Raw genomic sequence first — 21,653 nt, 5'->3', positions numbered from 1 at the left:
GCTATTTTCCACTACTCGTTATCACAAAAAAAGGAAAAGAAGAAAGAAAAACAAATACAATTGGGATTACAACTTTATCATTAATGTGTTTATTGATGGAGAACAATAGGTAACTGGCCTGATTTGGCTGAATACCAAATAAATGAAATGTCTTCTTTCTGCTTAATCAGCATCAGCATATTGGTCTTATTGTGGAGAATGCAAATCACATCATCTTCTGGTAGGAAAAGTAGTGTCCCTATTCTCCCCATGCGCATGAAGCTGCAAACAAATTTAACACTCACATTAGGCATCATCAGTGCAATTAATTAATGATGAAAAACATGATTGGGAAGCTTTTAAATGCTCAATTGGACATCGATGCCAACATTCCATGCAAAGTAGCCCAGTAGTCCTTTTCGCTTAGCATACAAAACTTGGGTAGTGATACTCTGCCTATCATCATAACCAATCCAAGTCTTCCCAGTATAGGAATAGTCCATAACAAGTGCAGTATTAAACACAGTTGGTGCACCATTCTTTGCTATATATGCCTCGATTAGGTTGTAACCCGCTGATCCATCCAGCGGTACTGCCATTCCACTGGTTGGTGCAAAAATACCATGCTGATTTGGATCTGTTAGGTTCCATGCATAGCCATAAAATGGTAGACCAAATGCAATCTTTTTTGGAGGCAGACCTGCCTGAAGCCAAGCAGTGATCCCAGAGCGGCTATAACGTATAAAAAAAAAATTAAAAAAACCGGGTATAGCCGCGCGGCTATACTATTTATATATAAAAAAAAGAGAGGACCCGCCTAGCGAATAGGTGCCACGTTTCAAAATAGGTATCGTCGTCCGGCTATACTATTTTTAAAAAAAATCAGATAAACACAGCGTATAGCCGTGCGGCTATACTATTTAAAAAAAATTAAAAGGGCCCGCTCAGGAGCCCACGTGTACGTATAGCCGAGCGGCTATACTATTTTAAAAAAAATCAGAAAAAAGGAGTCTAGCCGCGTGGAGAGACCATTTTTTTTATAAAAAAAAGGACCCGCCTCGCTGTAAGGAGCCCACGTGTCAAAATAAGTATCGCCGAGCGGCTATACTATTTTTTGGAATAAAACCCAGTACAGCCGCGCGGCTATACTATTTTTTAAAAAGAAAACCCGCCTAGGGAATAGGTAGCCACGTGTCAAAAGCAATACTATCTTTTAGAAACATTACTAAGACCGAGTATTTGGCTATACTATTTTTTTTTTATTTAAAAAAACCGAGTATAGCCGCCTGGCTATACTGTTTATATAAAAAAACAACCGAGTTTTAGGTTATGCTCTAAAACTGTCTTTGCCTAGGCGGGTCCGGGCGCCTGGGGGGTGAGGTTTTTTTTTTTCTAGACTTTAAATAAAACCTCACGCTGCCTCTCTCTCCTCTGAGCCGTCGCCTCCTTTCCTCTCTCCCTCCCTCTCTCTCTCTCTCACAATAGACCACCACCACCAGGCCGCGACGTGCGACCCGCTCGGACCTCGCAACCTGCGGAGGGATATGGAGAGGATGTTGAGTTTCAGTCCGATAACGAGAGAGTCTTGGAGGGATATGGAGAGGAGGATTTTCCGGGGTTGAATAAGATAAAAAGAGAACGGAGTTACTATCAGTGTTCATTATCGCTAATTTGAAAAACAAAACACAACAAAAAAGAGAGTTCGAACGGGTCTTTATTTTATTTTATTTTACTCTCTCTCTCTCTAGGTAATTGGCCTAAAGAGTCTTGGAGGAATACAAATGGCATGCCATTTCTGCTTTGAGTGGTGTAGCATCAGCTAATTGGTCTTTACAATGGAGAGGAGAGTGTAAAATCACATGATCTTCGAGCAGGGAAAGTTGTCCGTCCCTAAGCTTCCCAAGCGTATGAAGCTGCAAATAAATTTAACACTCACATGGGGAGTTAGCACAAAATTAATAGAACATGAAAGTGTTGAGAATTAAGCTGCATACTTAGCTTAAATCAACATGCAGATGACAATCCTGCAGATTGGAAGTGAAGAGAATGAAGAAATCGAAGAGATAAAGAACTTGTCCTTTTTTCAGAAATGGCTGTTAGTTTTAAACTTGTAACCACTAGTTTTATTTCCTGTTTTAGAAACCTACACAGCTGTTATTCTTATCTGGTTTGGGATGTACTGTGTTATCCGATCTTTCTCCAAGTGGAAGGATCGTAGCCTTTGATGGCCTGAATGGCTGGAGATGAGTCCTTGCTCCCTAAAAAATAGGATCTGAGCATTTGACCGAGTAGGAGAATATAGGCTTGTTTTTTCTCTGAGATTTATATAGAAAATATACTGAACATTCTCAATCCTCTGTGTTCTTCCTTCTCTGCATAAATTTCTGCTATAAAGGTTATGTCTTTGTTTCATTAATCAACCTAAAATATAAAGTTTGATATCAATTTAACATGGTATCAGAGCTCTAGGTCTGATTCTAGAGAAGGGCGTAAACTGTGAGAGAGGGCCTTCTTGAAAAAATTCCCAAAAGGGATAAAGGTGGTTCGTTTATTGGTTGGTTCACTGATACTCACTAAGAAAATGGTGGGATCAGGTTCTTCAGGTGGAGATTTAAGAACTCCACAGTTTGATGGTGCAAACTACGATTTTTGGGCTGTCAAAATGGAGACTATCCTCATAGCACATGATCTATGGGATGTAGTAGAGGTCGGAGTACAACCGCAACCGATTCTCAAGGAGGAAGAAGCCTCTGGAGGTGAAGAAAGTGAGGCTGAGCAAGTTCCAGTGGAAGCACCCACCATCTCCAGAGAAGACAAAATAAAAAATGCCAGGGCACTGAGTCTCATTCAAGGAGCAATAATAGAAGAGCTCTTCCCACGCATCAGAAATGAAAAGACTACAAAAGGGGCTTGGGATATTCTGAGAAGAGAGTTCAGAGGAGATAAAAAGGTAAGAGATTTAAAACTTCAAGCAGTTAGAGCAGATTTTGAGTATATGAGAATGACAGATGGTGAAAGCCTAGATGACTATTTGGCTAGGTTTTTTGGAATTGTGAATAATCTGAAATCCCTTGGTGAAGATGTGCCTGAACAAAGAATTGTGCAAAAACTATTGATGAGTCTAAGTAGAAAGTATAAGTCCATTGTGTCTATCATTGAGGAAACTCGAGATTTGGATGCTATTAGAGTTGAAGAGGTCATTGCATCAGTCAAGGTCTATGATAAAAGGGAAGGCTTGCATGATGAAAGAGATAAATTGATAGGAATTGAGAGAGCCTTTAGTAGCCCCAGGGTTGGAAATAACCAAGACATTGGTACCTATAAAGTTTCATAGAGTAGGCCAAATCAAAAGTGGCAGGGACAATACAAAAAGGGATCAAATTGGTCTCAAAGTGGAAACTTGAACAACAACAATGGCTCAAGTTGGAATAATAGTTCTGGAGGAAATTGGAACAATAGATTCAATTCATAGAACAAGCAAGGAAGTAGTAGTCAAAGTGGTGTGAAACCACAGTGTCAAGTGTGTCAGAAATATCATTTTGGTGTGTGCAGATACAAAGGAAAAGCTAAGTGTGGAAAATGCAATCGTTTTGGTTACTGCAAAGGATTGTGATAGTCACAAGCAAGTAGCCAACTGTGTAAAGGAAGAAGAAGTAACCACATGAACCATGTTCTATGCTTGTCACACTACAAGTATGCAAGATAGAAGTGTATGGTTTGTGGACAGTGCCTGCAGCAACCACATGACATCTCAAGAGTCTGTATTAATAAACATTGACAGATCTGTGACTTGTAAAGTTAAAATGGGTACTGGAGATCTTGTACAAGCAACTGGAAAAGGCACTCTAGTGGTTGAAACTTAGCGTGGGAAAAGATATATAAATGAAGTGTCTAGTTCCGGGTTTGGATGAGAATTTATTACGTGTAGGCCAGATGATGGAGCATGGTTACTATTTTCTATTTGGGGGTAACATGGCAGTTATCTTTGATGATAGAAGTCTCAACAATGTAGTAGCAAAAGTGATCATGGCAGGAAATCAATGTTTTCACCTTTCACTAGGAACTATAACACCTGTAGCAAGAACAACATCAGTGATTGAAGACTCTTGGATCTGGCACAGAAGGCTTGGACACTTGAATTTTGCTAGCATGAAGAAGATGCAGAAGAAGGAAATGGTACTTGGATTACCAGTTTTGACAGAAATGGAAGATGTGTGTGAAGGTTGTGTTTTAGGGAAACATCATAGAAAGCCATTTGACAAAGAAAAAACATGGAGGGCAAGCTATCCACTTGAATTGGTGTACATAGATTTGTGTGGACCAATGCAAAATGAGTCCATTGGAGGAAATAGGTATTTCATCACATTCATAGATGATTTCTCAAGAATGTGTTGGGTATACTTCCTTAGAAATAAGTCTGATACCTTCAATGTGTTCAAGAAATTCAAAGCTTTTGTTGAACTGCAAAGTGGATTCAGTTTGAAGAAGCTAAGGAGTGATAGAGGTGGTGAATACACCTCATATGAATTTCAGGATTACTGTGCAAGCATGGGAATGGAGAGGCAACTGACCATTGCCTACTCTCCTCAACAAAATGGAGTTGCTGAGAGAAGAAATAGAACAATTGGTGAGATGGCAAGGTCCATGATGATTGAGAAAGGAATTCCTGTGATTTTCTGGGCAGAAGCTGTGAGCACAAATGTGTACCTTCAAAATAGATGCTTTACAACATCCGTGTTGAACAAAACAACTTTTGAAGCTTTCACAGGTAGGAAACCTGGAATTAAGCATCTGAAAGTATTTGGTTGTATTTGCTATACTCATGTCCCATCACCTTTGAGGCATAAATTTGATGACAGAACCGGAAAGGGGTCTTCATGGGATATGGAAGATGTGAAAAGGGATATAGAGTGTATGATCTGAAATCTAAGAAAATTGTACTCTCAAGGAGTGTGATTTTCAGTGAAAACAAGTCATGGAATTGGGAAAGTAACCAAGTGGAGTCTATCTCAATACCTTTCAATCTTGAAGGGAATGGAACAGAAGATGAAGTTAGTGAAGAACAAACTGATGTAACCCAATTTGATAATGCTGGAAGTTCTCATTTAAACACTATCGTTGAGGAGTCAGTTGAGGATAATAGTGGAAATAACAGCCAAGTCTCCACACCTAGCTCCACTCCAGTGAAGTTGAGAACTCTGGAAGATATATATGCAAGGTGTCACATGTGCATTATAGAACCAGAGAATTATCAAGAAGCAGCAAGTGATATAGCTTGGCAATAGGCTATGAATGCAGAGTTGGAAATGATTGAAAAGAACAATACTTGGGAACTTGTTGAGAGGCCAGTTGATAAACTTGTTATAGGTGTGAAATGGGTGTTTAAGACTAAGCTTAACCTGGATGGAACAATTCAAAAACACAAGGCCAGGCTTGTAGCCAAAGGGTATACACAGAAACCTGGGATTAACTACAATGAAACCTTTGCACCAGTGGCAAGGTTAGACACAATTCGAACTCTCATTGCTCTTGCATCACAAAAGGGGTGTAAGTTATTTCAGTTGGATGTTAAGTTAGCATTCCTAAATGGTGTGCTTGATGAAGAAGTGCATGTTGAATAGCCTGAAGGTTTTGAGTTAAAGAATGCAGGTCACAAGGTCTACAAGTTAAGAAAGGCCTTATATGGACTTAAATAGGCACCTAGAGCCTAGTATAGTGAGATTGATGCATATCTCTCTCTATGAAAGTTCAAAAGAAGCACAAGTGAAGCCACATTGTATACAAGATCTGATAATGAATGAGGTTTGATAATTGTCTCAATATATGTTGATGACATTGTCTACACTGGAAGCAGTGAGAAGATGCTTACTGAGTACAAAAGAGAGATGATGCAGAGATATGAAATGCCAGATCTTGGACTTCTACATCATTTCTTGGGCATGGGGATATTACAAATTGATCAAGGAGTATTCATCCACCAAAGCAAGTATGTCAAATCTCTGCTTGTGAAATTTGGACTTGAAGACTGCAAACCAGTATCCATTCCTTTGCCCACTGGTGAAAAACTTAAGAAAGTGGATGGGAGTGAATTGGCTGATGAAGGGCTTTACAGGAAAATAGTGGGAAGCCTACTGTATTTAACAGCAACTAGACCTAATCTAATGTATGCTGCAAGTTTGCTATCAAGGTTTATGAATAGTCCTACCAAGAAGCATCTGGGGGTTGCACGAATGGTACTAAGATATGTGCAAGGTGTCAAAACATAGAGAAGATTGGAAGGAGAGAGTGGAGAGTGTAGAGAGAATTTTCTGATTTCAACTTATGTTTCATTACTTACAATCAACACATATATATACAAATTCCTAAGACATTAGTCAAGCCTCCCAAGTTAGGCAACCAACCTAGTTAGGCAACCAAACTATTAGGCTACCAAACTATTAGGCTACCAAACTAGTCTACAAAGTTAGGCTTCAACATATGACAACTTCTAACACTCCCCCTCAAGTTGGTGCATAGATATCACCAATGCCCAACTTGATCAGTGAGTTGTGGAATACTCTGCTAGAAACTGCTTTTGTCAAAATATCTGCCAGCTGATCTTCGGACTTGACAAACGGAAGCTGAATGTCTTTATTTTCAAGTTTTTCTTTAATGAAGTGTCGATCCACTTCAACATGTTTAGTGCGATCATGTTGGACTGGATTGTGTGCAATGGATATTGAAGCCTTGTTATCACACTTGAGATGCATTCCTGATGTGGGTGCATATCCAATCTCTGTAAGCAATTTTTTCAACCAAAGGAGTTCACAAATTCCTTTGGTCATTCCTCTGAATTCAGCTTCTGCACTAGACAAAGCAACAACATTCTGTTTCTTGCTCCTCCAAGTAACCAAGTTACCTCCCACAAATGTGAAGTACCCTGATGTTGATCGTCTATCAGTGACATTCCCTGCCCAATCTGCATCTGTATAGCCACTGATATTCAGATGACCATTTTTAGAGAACATAAGTCCTTTTCCTGGTGCGGACTTCAAATATTTAAGAATCCGAAGAACCGCATCCATATGATCTTCACTTGGACAATGCATAAACTGACTAGCAACACTTACAGCATACGCGATGTCGGGTCGGGTATGGGATAGGTAGATCAGTCGTCCCACCAATCTTTGATATCTTTCTTTGTTAGTGGGTACTTGATTGGGATATTCCCCAAGGCGGTGATTCTGAACAATTGGAGTGTCCACAGGTTTGCAATCTAACATTCCTGTTTCTGCCAATAAATCTAGAACATACTTCCTTTGTGAGAGAAATATGCCTTGCTTTGATCGAGCAACTTCAATGCCCAAGAAGTACTTGAGTCCACCAAGATTCTTCATTTCAAACTCCTTTGCCAAACATTTTTGTAGTTGAGAGATTTCCTGCATATCATTCCCAGTAATAATCATATCATCAACATAAATGATTAGAGCCGTTACCTTTCCTCCCTTGTATTTTAAGAACAGAGTATGGTCAGAATTACTCTGCTTAAAACCATAATTCTTCATTGCCAAGGTAAAACGCCCAAACCATGCCCGGGGAGACTGCTTCAATCCATATAATGCTTTTCGTAATCTGCACACTACATTAGCATGAGTAGACGTAACATATCCTGGTGGGATATCCATGTAGACTTCTTCTGTGAGTTCTCCATGGAGAAAGGCATTCTTCACATCGAATTGGTGGAGAGGCCAATCAAGATTTGCTGCAATGGACAAGAGCACTCGAACAGTGTTAAGTTTTGCAACAGGGGCAAAGGTTTCTTCATAGTCAATACCATATGTTTGTGTGTATCCCTTTGCCACAAGCCGTGCTTTGTAACGTTCAATTGACCCATCAGCATTGTATTTCAAAGTGTAAACCCATCTACATCCGACAGTCCTTTTTCCTTGAGGTAAGTTTTCCAGTGTCCATGTGTGATTTTTCTCCAGAGCATGCATCTCCTCCTTCATTGCCTGAACCCATTTTGGATCCTTCAATGCCTCACTCACTTTGGTTGGAATATGAATTGCGGATAATTGGTGTACAAAGCCTTGGAGGGGTGCAGATAATTTTTCAGCAGAAACATAGTTTGCAATTGGATACTTTGATGCCTTGCCATTATCCGGTGAATACCGAATTGGCGGTTTTCCACGGTTCTGTCTATCAGGTAATTGATATCTAACAGGTTTATCAACTAAAGCAGTAGATGTAGTAGAATCACGTACCTCAGGATTATTCTCAGGAGATTGATCAGCGGGTACTGAGATGTGAGGGGGGTCTTCATCAGTCTCGGTGGTGAAATATGAAGAGATATCGTGTTCGTGACAGGGAGGCGACCGGTCGCTGGGCTCCTGAAGACCGGTCGCTTTTGGGCAGGTTCGAAATTCTTCTTCAGGATTTTCTGGCGACCGGTCGCTCGGCTTCTCGAGACCGGTCATTTTTGGGCAGGTTCGAAATTCTTCTTCAGGATTCTCTGACGACCGGTCGTTGGGCTCTTGGCGACCGGTCGTTTCTGGGCAGGTTCGAAATTCTTCTTCAGGATTCTCTGACGACCGGTCGCTGGGCTCCTGGAGACCGGTCGCTTGGCTCCTGTTCCGAAATTCAACTTCATTGCTTGGGTTTGTTTTGCTCCAATTGTCAGGTCCTTGAATTCCCAGAGCCTCTTTGTTCATTGTTACTATTTGTATGCCTCTTTGAGGCGGAGAGTTGGACATCGGATCATGGAAGAACATCTCTGACTCCATAAAGGTGACATCCAAAGTGACATACGTACGACGGCTAGAGGGGTGATAACACCGGTATCCTTTCTGATGAGCAGCATAGCCTATGAAAACACATCTGAGAGCACATGGATCAAGTTTGCCACGTTGATTCTTATGAAGGTGGACGAATGCCACACAACCAAAGACTCGGGGCGGAAGCATTTGAACGGAGGGCAAGGGCCCATGTTGGGCAAGTGCTTGTATGGGGGTCCGGAAGTCTAAAACTTTGGAAGGCATTCGGTTGATGAGGTAGACTGCGGTAACTATAGCATCATCCCAATGGTGACGAGGAACATGAGCTCCAATCAGAAGGGCTCGTGCTGTTTCAAGGAGGTGTCGGTTTTTCCGTTCCGCAACACCATTCTGTTGTGGTGTTTGAGGACAAGTCGTCTCATGAATCATGCCGTGCATCTGGAAGTATGTTTGAAAGTCATGATTGACATATTCGCCCCCATTGTCGGAGCGAAGAACTCGGATCTTGGTAGAGAACTGAGTTTCAATCTGTCTGTGGAAAGACTGAAATATAGTAAACACTTCATTTTTATTCTTTATCAAGTACAACCATGTCATACGAGTACAATCATCCACAAATGTCACAAACCATCGAAAGCCAGAATGAGAAGTTATAGGTGAGGGCCCCCAAACATCAGAGTGAATTAACTTAAATGGAGTAGTACTCTTACTTGAACTCAACGGGTAGGGCACACGGTGACTTTTAGCCAAAATGCAAATGTCACATTTGAAGTCGGAGTCCTTGAAATCTGATAATAAGTTTGGTAGAATATGCTTCATATATCCAAAGGATGGATGCCCCAATCGACGGTGCCACAACCAGACTTGCCTTTGTTTGATATCATGTGTCACATTGTGAGCCATGCCTGTACTGAGATCCTCCATATAATATAGCCCCCCTCTCATAGTACCACGACCAATAATCTCCTTAGTGTGAATATCCTGAAGTAAACAAAAAACTCGGGTAGATTAATACACAACAATTCAATTGTTCAGTAATCTGACTAACTGACATTAACTTATTTGATAGAGATGGAACAAGTAAAGTATTAGATAATGAAAGAGAGGATGAGAGAGCCACAGTGCCAGCCCCTGTCACAGGAGAAGTAACTCCATTGGCATTAGCAATACTAGTTCGTCTGGGTTGACTAGTACTCAGAAAATCATCAGGATCAAATGTCATATGATCGGTTGCGCCAGAATCAATTATCCAGCCCGTTGAATTTCTATCATCCGAAGTATGGGATACATGGCTAGAGTCACCACTTGCAGCTTCATATCTCTTTTGATCTTTTTCATATCGTGTAGTTTCAGTCGGTGTCGAGGTCTGGATCATCGGGGTCGGTTGGTTGGGTCGGCGGCAACACCTAGTCCAGGTGAGGCCAATCGGTCGGGTCGGTGTCTGGGTCGGGATCGGTTTCGTCAATGCTTCTAGGTAGGTAGGTTGAGAAGAGTTGGTGGTGCTATTTCCAGCAGGGGAAAAAACATCTTCCCCCATGGAGGTAGCGAAGATTCAGAACAAGAGTCAGCAATTCCAAGATCGCTGCTCTGATACCATGTCAAAACATAGAGAAGATTGGAAGGAGAGAGTGGAGAGTGTAGAGAGAATTTTCTGATTTCAACTTATGTTTCATTACTTACAATCAACACATATATATACAAATTCCTAAGACATTAGTCAAGCCTCCCAAGTTAGGCAACCAACCTAGTTAGGCAACCAAACTATTAGGCTACCAAACTATTAGGCTACCAAACTAGTCTACAAAGTTAGGCTTCAACATATGACAACTTCTAACACAAGGGACCCTTAACTATGGCATTGAGTATGTGAAGGACAGGTCTGCAACTCTCATTGGGTTCTGTGATGCAGATTAGGCAAGAAGAGAAGATGATAGCAGAAGCACCTCTGGTTATGCATTTAGCTTTGGCAGTGGAGCATTTTCTTGGGCATATGTGAAACAAAACACAGTGGCACTATCAACTGCTGAAGCTGAGTATGTCTCAGCATATGAGGCAACATCACAGTCCATTTGATTGAGGTTTGTCCTTGATGATTTTGGGGAGATGCAAACTGAGGCAACACCTTTATTCTGTGATAATATGTCAGCTACATATATGGCTAAGAATCCAGTTTTTCATCAAAGAACTAGACATATAAACAGAAAGTATCATTTTATAAGAGAAGCTCTGTAAGAAGGTGTGATCGATGTGCAATTTTGCAGAAGTGAAGAACAACTTGCAAACATTTTTGCAAAGGCCTTGCCAAAGGACAGATTTAATCAATTGAGATTGAGGCTTGGAGTTAAGCCAGTAAGCAGCTTATGAGAGGCTGTTGAGAATTAAGCTGCATACTTAGCTTAAATCAACCTGCAGATGACAATCTTGTAGATTGGAAGTGAAGAGAATGAAGAAATTGAAGAGATAAAGAACTTGTCCTTTTTTAGAAATAGCTGTTAGTTTTAAACTTGTAACCGCTAGTTTTATTTCATGTTTTAGAAACCTACACAGCTGTTATTCTTATCTGTTTTGGGATGTACTGTGTTATCTGATCTTTCTCCAAGTGGAAGGATCGTAGCCTTCGATGGCCTGAATGGCTGGAGATGAGTCCTTGCTCCCTAAAAAATAGGATATGAGCATTTGACTGAGTAGGAGAATATAGGCTTGTTTTTTCTCCGAGATTTATATAGAAAATATACTGAACATTCTCAATCCTCTGTGTTCTTCCTTCTCTGCATAAATTTCTGCTATAAAGGTTCTGTCTTTGTTTCGTTAATCAACCTAAAATATAAAGTTTGGTATCAATTTAACACAAAATTAATAGAACATGAAAGAGGGTTGGTGTCATATAAGTATATACCTGCCTGCTTGTGAAAGAGTCCAATTGAAATCGAGGCCAACGTTCCATGCAAAGTAGCCAACTAGTCCCTTGCCCTTAGCATATGAGACTTTGGTAGTGATACTCTACGTATCATCATAACCAATCCAAGTCTTCCCAGAATAGGTATAGTCCATAACAAGTGTGGAAATGAACACAGTTGCTGTCATAGCTGTACAAGCCCTGATCTGGACGTAACCCAGCACGCCATCTGGCAGTACTGCCATTCCATTGGCTGGTGCAAATATACCATGCTGATATGGGTTTGTAAGATTCCATGCGTACCCATAAAATGGGAGGCCAAATGCAATCTTTGACTGCCTGAAGCCAAGCACTGAGCCCATAATATCCACTTATGGGACTGATTGGGTTGTACAGTGAAGCAGGGGGCCCTGTTACATTGGGTGACCAACTGGGTGCGAAAAAGTCGTATGCCATCACATCGATCCAGTCCAAGTTGTCTGATATCAACTGAATGGGGTGCAACAATGAGTGATAAGTTGTAGAGTAGTAGACTGCTGCCACTAGAAGCAATGGGGGCCTCCCACTTGTCTGGGACTCATTGGCCACCGAGGCTCGCCATTCTGCGAGGAGGATGCCAAAGTTAGACATGTCTGTGGCCGTGGCGGGGAACTCCCAGTTAATGTCAAGGCCATGGAAGTTATAAGATCCGAAAATGTTTATGGAGTCAATGAATGCTTTGCGGGATCTTGGTTGGCTAGCCATGGAAGCAAAAGCAGTCTTAGTTGCGCCTATTGATAAAATGGTTTTGACTGAAAGGTTTCTTAGTTGAACGATGGTTGTGAAGTTGCAAATTGGGGTTGGTCTTGAGTGGAAATGATGACTTGGTTGGTTGGGGAATCAATATCAGCAGAAACACAGAATAGGAAAGAGAAAAAACAAAATTAATTAAAAAGTATTAAAAAGCAAAAGGGAGTGTAAGTGGAAAAAAGGGGAGTGGGGAAATCAGCTCCTATATATATATATATATATATATATATATAGAGAGAGAGAGAGAGAGAGAGAGAGAGAGATTCCATTGAGGGACACTCCGCATTGTATTTCACTAATCCAAACCGTTTATTTTCTAGATATTCATTCAAAGATTATCTTTACACAAAATCACTTGAATCTGAAATCATTTGACCACTCAATTAAATTATTGAAATCTAAGTACTTTCTTGAAGTACTGTGTTCATTGATTTTGTTGGTCTCAACATTAGATGCCTTAATGACTTTCAATTTGCATGATTTTTTGCAAGGATGATCTCTAAATGAAGATGTGAAAAATCGAAGGTTGGGATGGTTGAAAAAAATTTGGCGCCACATGTACTAGTTTTAGCCGCAGGGATATAATAGTTTTTAAAAAATAAAAAAAAAATCGGGTATAGCCTCGCGGCTATACTATTTTGTATACTAAAACAGAGTATCGCCGCTCGGCTATACTATTTTTTTTAAAAAATTCAAAAAAACCAAGTATCGCCGGGCGGCTATACTATTTATATATATAAAAAAACCCCTTGCGATTAGGGGCCCACGTGTCAAAAAGAGTATAGCCTCGACTATACTATTTTAAAAGAAATTCAGAAAAAACCCCCGTATAGCCGTCCGACTATACTATTTTTGAAAAGAAATAAAAAACTGAGTATAGCCGCGACTATTTTAAAAAAAATTCAGAAAAACCCGAGTATAGCCACCCGGCTATACTATATATATATATATATATATATATATATATATTAAAAAAATGACCCGCAGCTATACTATTTTTAAAAAAGTAGAAAAAATCGAGTATAGCCGTGTGGCTATACTATTTATCTATATATCTATATATATAAAGCAAAAGGCAAAGAATGGTGAAACATTCAAAATACCAGAAAATGCCCTTGGTTAATGCAAACATTAAGAATTGAAATTGTTAATTAAATGAGGATAATATGGTAAATTCACACTTTTTCGTATTTAAAAAAATTAAAATTAAAAGAAAAATCAGATAATGGCCTATTTTTATGGAACACAACTACCCATTATCTTTTTAATTCTAAAATAGATTTTAATTTTTTTTTAAAAAGCCTCTCGCAGGCGCGGAAGCGCGTGCGAAGAGGCTAGTATATATATATATATATATATATAAAGCAAAAGGCAGAGAATGGTGAAACATTCAAAATACCAGAAAATGCCCTTGGTTAATGCAAATATTAAGAATTGAAATTATTAATTAAATGAGGATAATATAGTAAATTCACACTTTTTCATATTAAAAAAAATTAAAATTAAAAGAAAAATCAGATAATAGCCTATTTTTATGGAACACAACTACCCATTATCTTTTTTAATTCTAAAATAAATTTAGTGTACATATAAAAAAAGGACCCACCTTTTGATTACTGGCCACGTGTCAAAATAAGTATAGTCGCGCGGCTATACGATTTAAAAAAAAATCAGAAAAAACTGTGAAATTAAAGACTGCCGTCTGCAGCCTTTGCCAACAACAATTCTAGCTTTTCGAAAGGAAAGTCAATCTAATTTGAACCAATAACAAATTGATATGTTTCTTACAGAAATTCTTCTGCATGCTGTCCAATTAAGTCAATGATCGGCTTAGATACTTAATTAAAGAAAAAAAAAGACCTGCTTAGATATGCATTTTGCCTCAGTAACAGCTACGTCTCTGTGGCGTGATCAACATTAGTGCTTTGTCTCTTACTTGTTCTAAACCCATCTTTCATGCTAGGACCAAGCACATCGAGTTGGATTATCACTTCGTGAGAGAAGGGAATTGGTCACTAGTAGTTGTAAAAATCTTTTCAAGTTCAATGTGTTTGTCCTTGTTAGTTGAAGGGAGAAGAGAGGCTTAGAGAATAGTTGATTTATTTAGGACAATATTCTTTATGTGGAATAGAAAGCTTTTTTGAAAGGGTAACAAGATAATTTTATTTTATTGATTGAAATAAGAAGGGTACAAGGCTTTAGAATTGGTTGGATACAAGGGTTGGCTAAAGGGAGGAGTTAGGCAGCTGTAGATTTCAAGTTTTCCTTGAATAAATACATATGTGCTGCTAATAGCTATATATAGGAGTGCTATGTCGGCAGCATACTTTGGAAAAGTTGGTTTGACTTTTCCAAAGTTGTTTTTAGCCACAATTTTTTACATGATTCTAGATTTATCTAGTTATAGTTAATAGATATTTCTAACTTCTACTTTCTCTCAATCTTTCTTGATTTTTCTAGATTATTCAAGATATTTCTATATTATTCTAGTACAAATGTGTATTACTTTTTAACACTCCTCCTTAATGCACATTTGTGTTACTCCGAGCATGCTTCGTAGCAGTTCAAATTTTGGTCTTGGAAGTGCTTTAGTGAAGATGTCTGCAATCTGCTCTTCTGTCTTGCAGTACTTGAGCTCAACTTCTTTGTTTGCTGAGACTTCTCGTAAGAAGTGATGCTTGATGGCGATATGCTTTGTCTTGCTGTGGAATACTGGATTCTTCGCCATTGCTATAGCAGACTTGTTGTCACAAAGTATTTCAGTAGCTTCTGTTTGTTACTCTCCCATATCTTTAAATATTCTTTTGAGCCAAATAGCTTGACATGCTGAACTTGCTGCTTCTACGTACTCGGCTTCTGCTGATGATTGAGCCACAGTCTCTTGTTTCTTTGATGAACATGAAAATATTCCTGATCCAATTGTAAATGCATAGCCTGATGTGCTTTTCATGTCATCCACTGATCCAGCCCAATCACTGTCTGTGTAGCCAAATAGTCTTGGATCTGTAGTAGGCTTATACCATATGCCATAGTCAATTGTGCCTTGCAAGTATCTTAATATTCTTTTTGCTGCTCCATAGTGTATTTGACTTGGATTTTGCATAAATCTTGATAGTAGGCTTGTCGCGTACATGATGTCAGGTCTTGTTGTTGTTAAGTATAGCAAGCTCCCAATGAGACTTCTGTAAACTGATTCATTAGCTTTTCTTGATCCATCTTCTTTTCTTAATTTCTCATTGGTAATAAGTGGAGTAGCTACAGTCTTGCACCCGTACATTTTGAACTTTTTCAAAAGATTCTCAGTGTACTTTTTCTGGCATATGAAGATTCCATCTTCTTCTTGGTTTATTTCGATGCCCAAAAAATAGTGCATCAACCCAAGGTCACTCATCTCAAATGTTTTCATCATATCTTTTTTGAACTCTTGAATTATTTCTTCATTGTTTCCTGTGTAGATGAGGTCATCCACATATAGAGAGACGATTAAGATATCGGACTTACCTTGAGTTTTGGTGTAGAGAGTGGGCTCGCTTTTGCTCCTTCTGAAGCCTGCGTTGATGAAGTATTTGTCTATGCGGCTGTTCCAAGCTCGTGGCGCTTGCTTGAGTCCGTACAAAGCTTTCTTTAGCTTGAGTGCTTTATCTTCTCCTCCTTGCTCAATAAATCCTTGTGGTTGCTCCACATATATTTCTTCTTCAAGCTCTTCGTTTAGAAATGCAGACTTTACATCTAGCTGATAAATTCTCCATTTCTTTTGAGCTGCTAATGCTATCAGTGCTCTTATAGTATCAAGTCTTGCAACTGGTGCAAATGTCTCGTTATAATCTACGCCCGGCTGCTGCGAGTAGCCTTTAGCTACTAGCCTTGCCTTATGCTTCTGTATTGATCCATCAGGACTAAATTTTGTCTTATAGACCCATTTAACCCCAATGATCTCTTTGTCTTGTGGGCGATCAACGAGTTCCCATGTTTTGTTTTTCTCAATTGTTTTAATTTCTTCTTCCATAGCTTTTCTCCAGATTTCTTCTTTTACTGCAACTTCAAAACTTTCTGGTTCTATAGTTATGAAGTTGCAAGTTTCATATATGTCTCGGAGTGATCTAGTTCTTTGTTCTGGTTCTGGAGAGCCTTCATGATGTATGGATGGAGGAGTTGTGGGTGGTGGAGTCGTACCTGGAGTTTCTTCAATTTCCTCTCTGCACGGTTTTGTTATAGTAACACTTTTCTTTTCAACTTTTTCTTCCTCCCAATTCCATGATGCCGATTCATCGAACTCAACATCTCGGCTTATCGTGAACTTTTTAGTTCTGGGATTGTAGACTCTATAGCCTTTAGATTGGGAACTGTATCCCAGGAATATGCCAACTTCAGATTTTTCTTCTAGCTTGTGTCTTTTCTCCTTAGGAATGTGCACATAGCAAATGCATCCAAATACTTTGAGATGCTTTGCTGATGGCTTTATATTGCTCCAAGCCTCAATAGGAGTATTATTTTGTAAAGCTTTTGTTGGGCATCTATTTAGCAAGTATACTGCTGTATACACAGCTTCTGCCCAGAATGTGTTTGGCAAGCCTTTTTCAAATATCATGGATCTTGCCATCTCCATGATAGTTCTATTTTTCCCTTCTGAGACTCCATTTTGTTCAAGAGCATAGCCAACTGTTAGTTGATGCTGTACTCCTTCATCTTCACAAAATTTGTTGAATTCTTTAGAGGTATATTCTTTTCCTCTATCACTTCTTAGAACTTTAATATAGTGGCCACTCTGTTTTTCAACACGGGTTTTGAATTTTTTGAAGATATTAAATACTTCTGATCTTTCTCGCATAAAATAAACCCACATCATTCTAGTATAGTCATCTATGAACAGGATAAAATACCTGTTATTATCAAGAGATGGAGTCCTCATGGGTCCACAAACGTCTGTGTGAACAAGCTCCAACAAGGCTTTAGCTCTCCAAGCCTTTCCAGATGGAAATGCTTGTCGATGTTGTTTGCCAAGTTGGCAACTTTCACAGACATCATGGATCTCTTTTATGTTTGGAAAATCTCTCATCATATTCTTTTGATAAAGAGTTTTTAGTGCATAAAAATTAAAGTGGCCAAATCTTTTATGCCATAACAATGAATCTTCTATTTCTGCTTTCTTGGCTGTGGCTTTTACAAATTGCCAGTGGATAGGAAAATTTCTATTTTCCATCCTTACTTTTGTTATTATGTGATTTTTATTTCTTTTATCGAATATTGTGCAGGAGTCTCCAGAAAAGTGCAGAGAGTAACCATTTTCAATCATTTGTCCAACACTTAATAGATTATGCTCCAGGCTAGGTACTAATAGAACATCTTTTATATATTTAGTTCCTTTATTAGTTTGGATAGAGATTGTACCTTTTCCTTTTGTCTCCACCAGTGTTCCATTTCCCAGTTTTACGTGGGATTTTACGGACTTGTCTATGTTGGAGAAGATGCTTTCATCTCCAGTCATGTGGTTACTACAGCCGCTGTCAATATACCATTTCTTGTTGGTTCCTTCTGGTGTGGCTTGATGAGCATAAAACATATGCTCGTTCTTCTCACTTTTTTCTGAGTAATTGGCTTGATAGTTCTTGGTCCGACAGTCTTTTTCTATGTGCCCAAATTTTTTACAATTTCGACATTTGGGCTTGCCACGGAACCAACAATATTTGTCTAGGTGGTTTGTGTTTTTACACACCCCGCAGGGAGGATAGATTTTTCTTTCCTTTATTTCTTTTTTATTTTCCCAATTCTTATTGGATTTATAATTTTCTCTTCTAGAACTTTCTCCAAATTTCCTTTCCCCTTCTTTAGTTTTCTGAGACCTTAAATTTAGTTTTGACTGAAAGGCACTTTCAACTGAATTTTCATTTCGCCTACTCAGTCTTTTCTCATAAGCTTCAAGAGAGCCCATTAGTTCTGTCACTGACAGACTAGTTAAATCTTTTGTCTGTTCAATGGCAGTAACTAAAGGATCATACTTATCAGGAAGACTTATAAGTATTTTTTCTACAATTCTTGAATCATTAATATTTTCTCCATAGGCTCTCAATTGATTAATTATTATTTTTATTTTAGCATAATAGTCTTGTGTTGTCTCAGAATCCTTCATTTTAATGTTTTCAAACTCTCTTCTCAAAGTTTGTAGTTTAACAGCACGTACCTTGGCATTGCCTTGAAATTCCTCCTTTAAAGTATTCCATGCTTCCCTTGCAGTTGTGGCTCCCATGATCCTTGGAAAAATCGTATCATGCAAGGCTTGTTGCAGGGCATATAAGGCCTTTGCATCTTTTTGTTGATCCTTCTTCAGTTGCCTCAACTGTTCCACAGTTGGATTTTCTGGATTATTGAAGCCACTATCAACTATGTCCCATAAATCCTGAGACATAAAATAGGTCTTCATTTTAATACTCCAGAAGTCATAGTTTTCTCCTGTGAAAATAGGAAGAGGGTCAGAGTTTTGGCTAGTGGTAGACATGATGGAGGACCAGTGAACCAACGCCCAAGATTGATCGGAACAAGCTTTGATACCACTATTAGTTGAAGGGAGAAGAGAGGCTTAGAGAATAGTTGATTTATTTAGGACAATATTCTTTATGTGGAATAGAAAGCTTTTTTGAAAGGGTAACAAGATAATTTTATTTTATTGATTGAAATAAGAAGGGTACAAGGCTTTAGAATTGGTTGGATACAAGGGTTGGCTAAAGGGAGGAGTTAGGCAGCTGTAGATTTCAAGTTTTCCTTGAATAAATACATATGTGCTGCTAATAGCTATATATAGGAGTGCTATGTCGGCAGCATACTTTGGAAAAGTTGGTTTGACTTTTCCAAAGTTGTTTTTAGCCACAATTTTTTACATGATTCTAGATTTATCTAGTTATAGTTAATAGATATTTCTAACTTCTACTTTCTCTCAATCTTTCTTGATTTTTCTAGATTATTCAAGATATTTCTATATTATTCTAGTACAAATGTGTATTACTTTTTAACAGTCCTCAAGATCAGATTGCAGATGTGTACTCACCAAGGCTCAAGGCTCAGTGCTTTTTTCGGTTCCACTTCCTTCAGATTGAGGGGGAGTGTAAGTAATATGTTTGTCTAAGATCTGCATGCTGTCCAAATAAGCCAATGAATGGCTTTACATACTTGAGGTCAAAAAAGGACCGGCTCAGATATATATATATATATATATATATATATGCATTTTGACCAAATGTAGTAGTACCTTGTTCTTCCTGTACAAAAATAGAACTGCCAAGAGTGTATTTTCAGGGTAGGCTTGGGCTTCAAGAACATGTTCCTTCTTACTCGAAGAACTTGTTGGCTCTTCTTTTTTATTTTGTTTCCTTGTCCAAGGAAGGAAAAAATGGGCTTGACTTGGTGCAGCTTGGAATTTTGGATTCAACAAGGTTTGCAAATTATTTTTTTTCTCATCCACACAAAATTTCCCAAAATCATTCGTTCGTCCATACAAAGAATGAACCGATTAAGAAAATAAGAATTCAGGGCAACATGTTATTGTTTATTTGGCCTCATTAGCCTTATTGCAAGTAAGGTATTACATTTGCATATACAGATCTAATCCTCATTTTCTCATCCCCAAGTAGTTGAAGCTGCAAGAACAATAGTAAAAACATATGTAGTTAATACATCAGAACATCCATTTGTTAATATACAATAATTCCAATAGAGTTAAACATATTTCTACTTAGGATTTACCAACCTTTTTGAGAAAGAGCCCAGTTATTGTCGTCACCACTGACTTGCCATGAGAAGTAACCAAGAAGCCCCCTTTGCTTAGCATATGAAACCTTGGCAGAGATACTCTGTGTGTCGTCGTAGCCAATCCATGTTGTCCCAGAGTAGCAGTAGTTTGTAACAACCGTCGCATTGTACACTGTCTGTGTCCCATTCTGGCTTATGAAGTCCCGTATGTCCTTGTAGTTTATGCTCCCATCTGTCCTAATAGCAGGTCCATCAGCCGGTCCATCAGCTGGAGCAAAAAGGCCATGCTCATCAGCATTCAGCAAACGCCATGCATACCCATAAAATGGAAGGCCCAGCACTATCTTATCCGCACCCAAACCTGCCTGAACCCAAGATGTGATGCCAGCATCCCCATTAACCTGGCTAGCGGTTGCGTTGTACAATGCAGCCGGTGGTCCAGTGCTGGCTCTGCTTGAGTCCCAAGCAGAGCCATAGAAGTCATAAGCCATTACATTGATCCAGTCCAAACTGTTTGATATGGACTCAATGGGGTAATTTATGGTATAGTAATCTGCAGAGCGAAATACTGCAGCGGCTAAAAGCAATTCGGTGTTGCCAGATGTCTGGGACTCATTGGCCACAGCAGCTCGCAGCTCGGTGAGAAGGGTGCCAAAGTTGGTCATGTGAGTGGTGGTGTCCGGGTACTCCCAATCAAGGTCAATGCCATGGAAGTTGTAGGACCTGGCTAAGTTAATGGAGGAGTCAATGAATGATTTTCGCCTGCTGGGTTGGCTTGCCATTGAAGCAAAGGTGTCTGCAATAGTAGCATTGCCTCCACCAATGGACAAGAGGGTTTTCACAGAAGGGTTTTTTTGTTGGACTGTTTGTGTGAAGCTCGAGAATTGGGCTGAGTTTGAGGAAGTAACGGTGACTTGGTAAGTATTGGGATCAAGATCAGCAAATGCACAGAAAAGATGAGTGAATAGGCTGGAATCTATGCTGGATGCTCGAAATCCGCTGTCCCAATACCAGTAAGCGCCTTTAACCACAGTTTGGCCTGAAGAGACATTGAGTTGGATAAGGAAAAGGAGGGTGGAAAGGAGAAATATTTGAAGGGTTTTGGTTTTCGAAGACATTGAAGCAAATTAAGGAGGAATGATCTTTGTTTGCTAGCTATGATTGATATGAAGATCAGCTTCTGCGAGCTATACATACATATAAATAGTCGAATATTGAAGATCTAAACTTTGAAAGAGACTTCCATTGGAGACTTTTGCTGATTTATGTCTTGGTGATGACATATGTAGCTTGAAAGTTTAGATATATTGAAGGTCAGTTACCCAAGTTTTGCAGAAACTGATTGTGGTCTAAAATGTCAGCTTGAAATTATCCAAAAGTAAAGAAGGTACGTGGATCTTTTAAGACAGATAAAATATTTATCTCTAGAAGCCATCCAACAGTATATGCTGTGATTAGCAACTTCTCTCCTGTTCACATCTGGTTATTAGAGTAAC

At 39.1% G+C, this 21,653-nt stretch overlaps 1 protein-coding gene and 1 pseudogene across 1 annotated transcript; both read right to left on the bottom strand.

Annotated features, from left to right (window-relative positions):
* Positions 1–11,612: 11,612 nt before the first annotated feature.
* Positions 11,613–12,539, bottom strand: LOC110744694 (class V chitinase pseudogene; annotated as a pseudogene).
* A 7,326-nt stretch (positions 12,540–19,865) lies between these two features.
* On the bottom strand, positions 19,866–21,494 carry LOC110744693 (class V chitinase-like). The gene is made up of 2 exons (XM_088245550.1): positions 20,156–21,494; positions 19,866–20,045 (listed from the first exon to the last, which is right to left on the bottom strand). Exons 1-2 carry the CDS (start codon positions 21,273–21,275, stop codon positions 20,026–20,028), a joined length of 1,140 nt encoding a protein of 379 aa, XP_088101676.1. The 5' UTR covers positions 21,276–21,494; the 3' UTR covers positions 19,866–20,025.
* Positions 21,495–21,653: the final 159 nt, after the last annotated feature.

Source organism: Prunus avium, chromosome 8 (genome assembly GCF_965620075.1).
Source record: "Prunus avium chromosome 8, drPruAviu1.hap1.1, whole genome shotgun sequence".
NCBI lineage: Eukaryota > Viridiplantae > Streptophyta > Magnoliopsida > Rosales > Rosaceae > Prunus > Prunus avium.
The sequence above is the reverse complement of the archived record's forward strand: the minus strand, read 5'-3'. Positions and strand labels throughout refer to the sequence as shown.

Bases quoted from the DNA above. Each gene is read 5' to 3' on its own strand.
- LOC110744693 (XM_088245550.1), bottom strand. From the start codon at position 21,275: ATGTCTTCGAAAACCAAAACCCTTCAAATATTTCTCCTTTCCACCCTC. The intron at 20,046-20,155 runs GTTGGTAAATCC...TTGTTCTTGCAG, and splicing joins CTGGGCTCTTTCTCAAAAAG to CTTCAACTACTTGGGGATGA.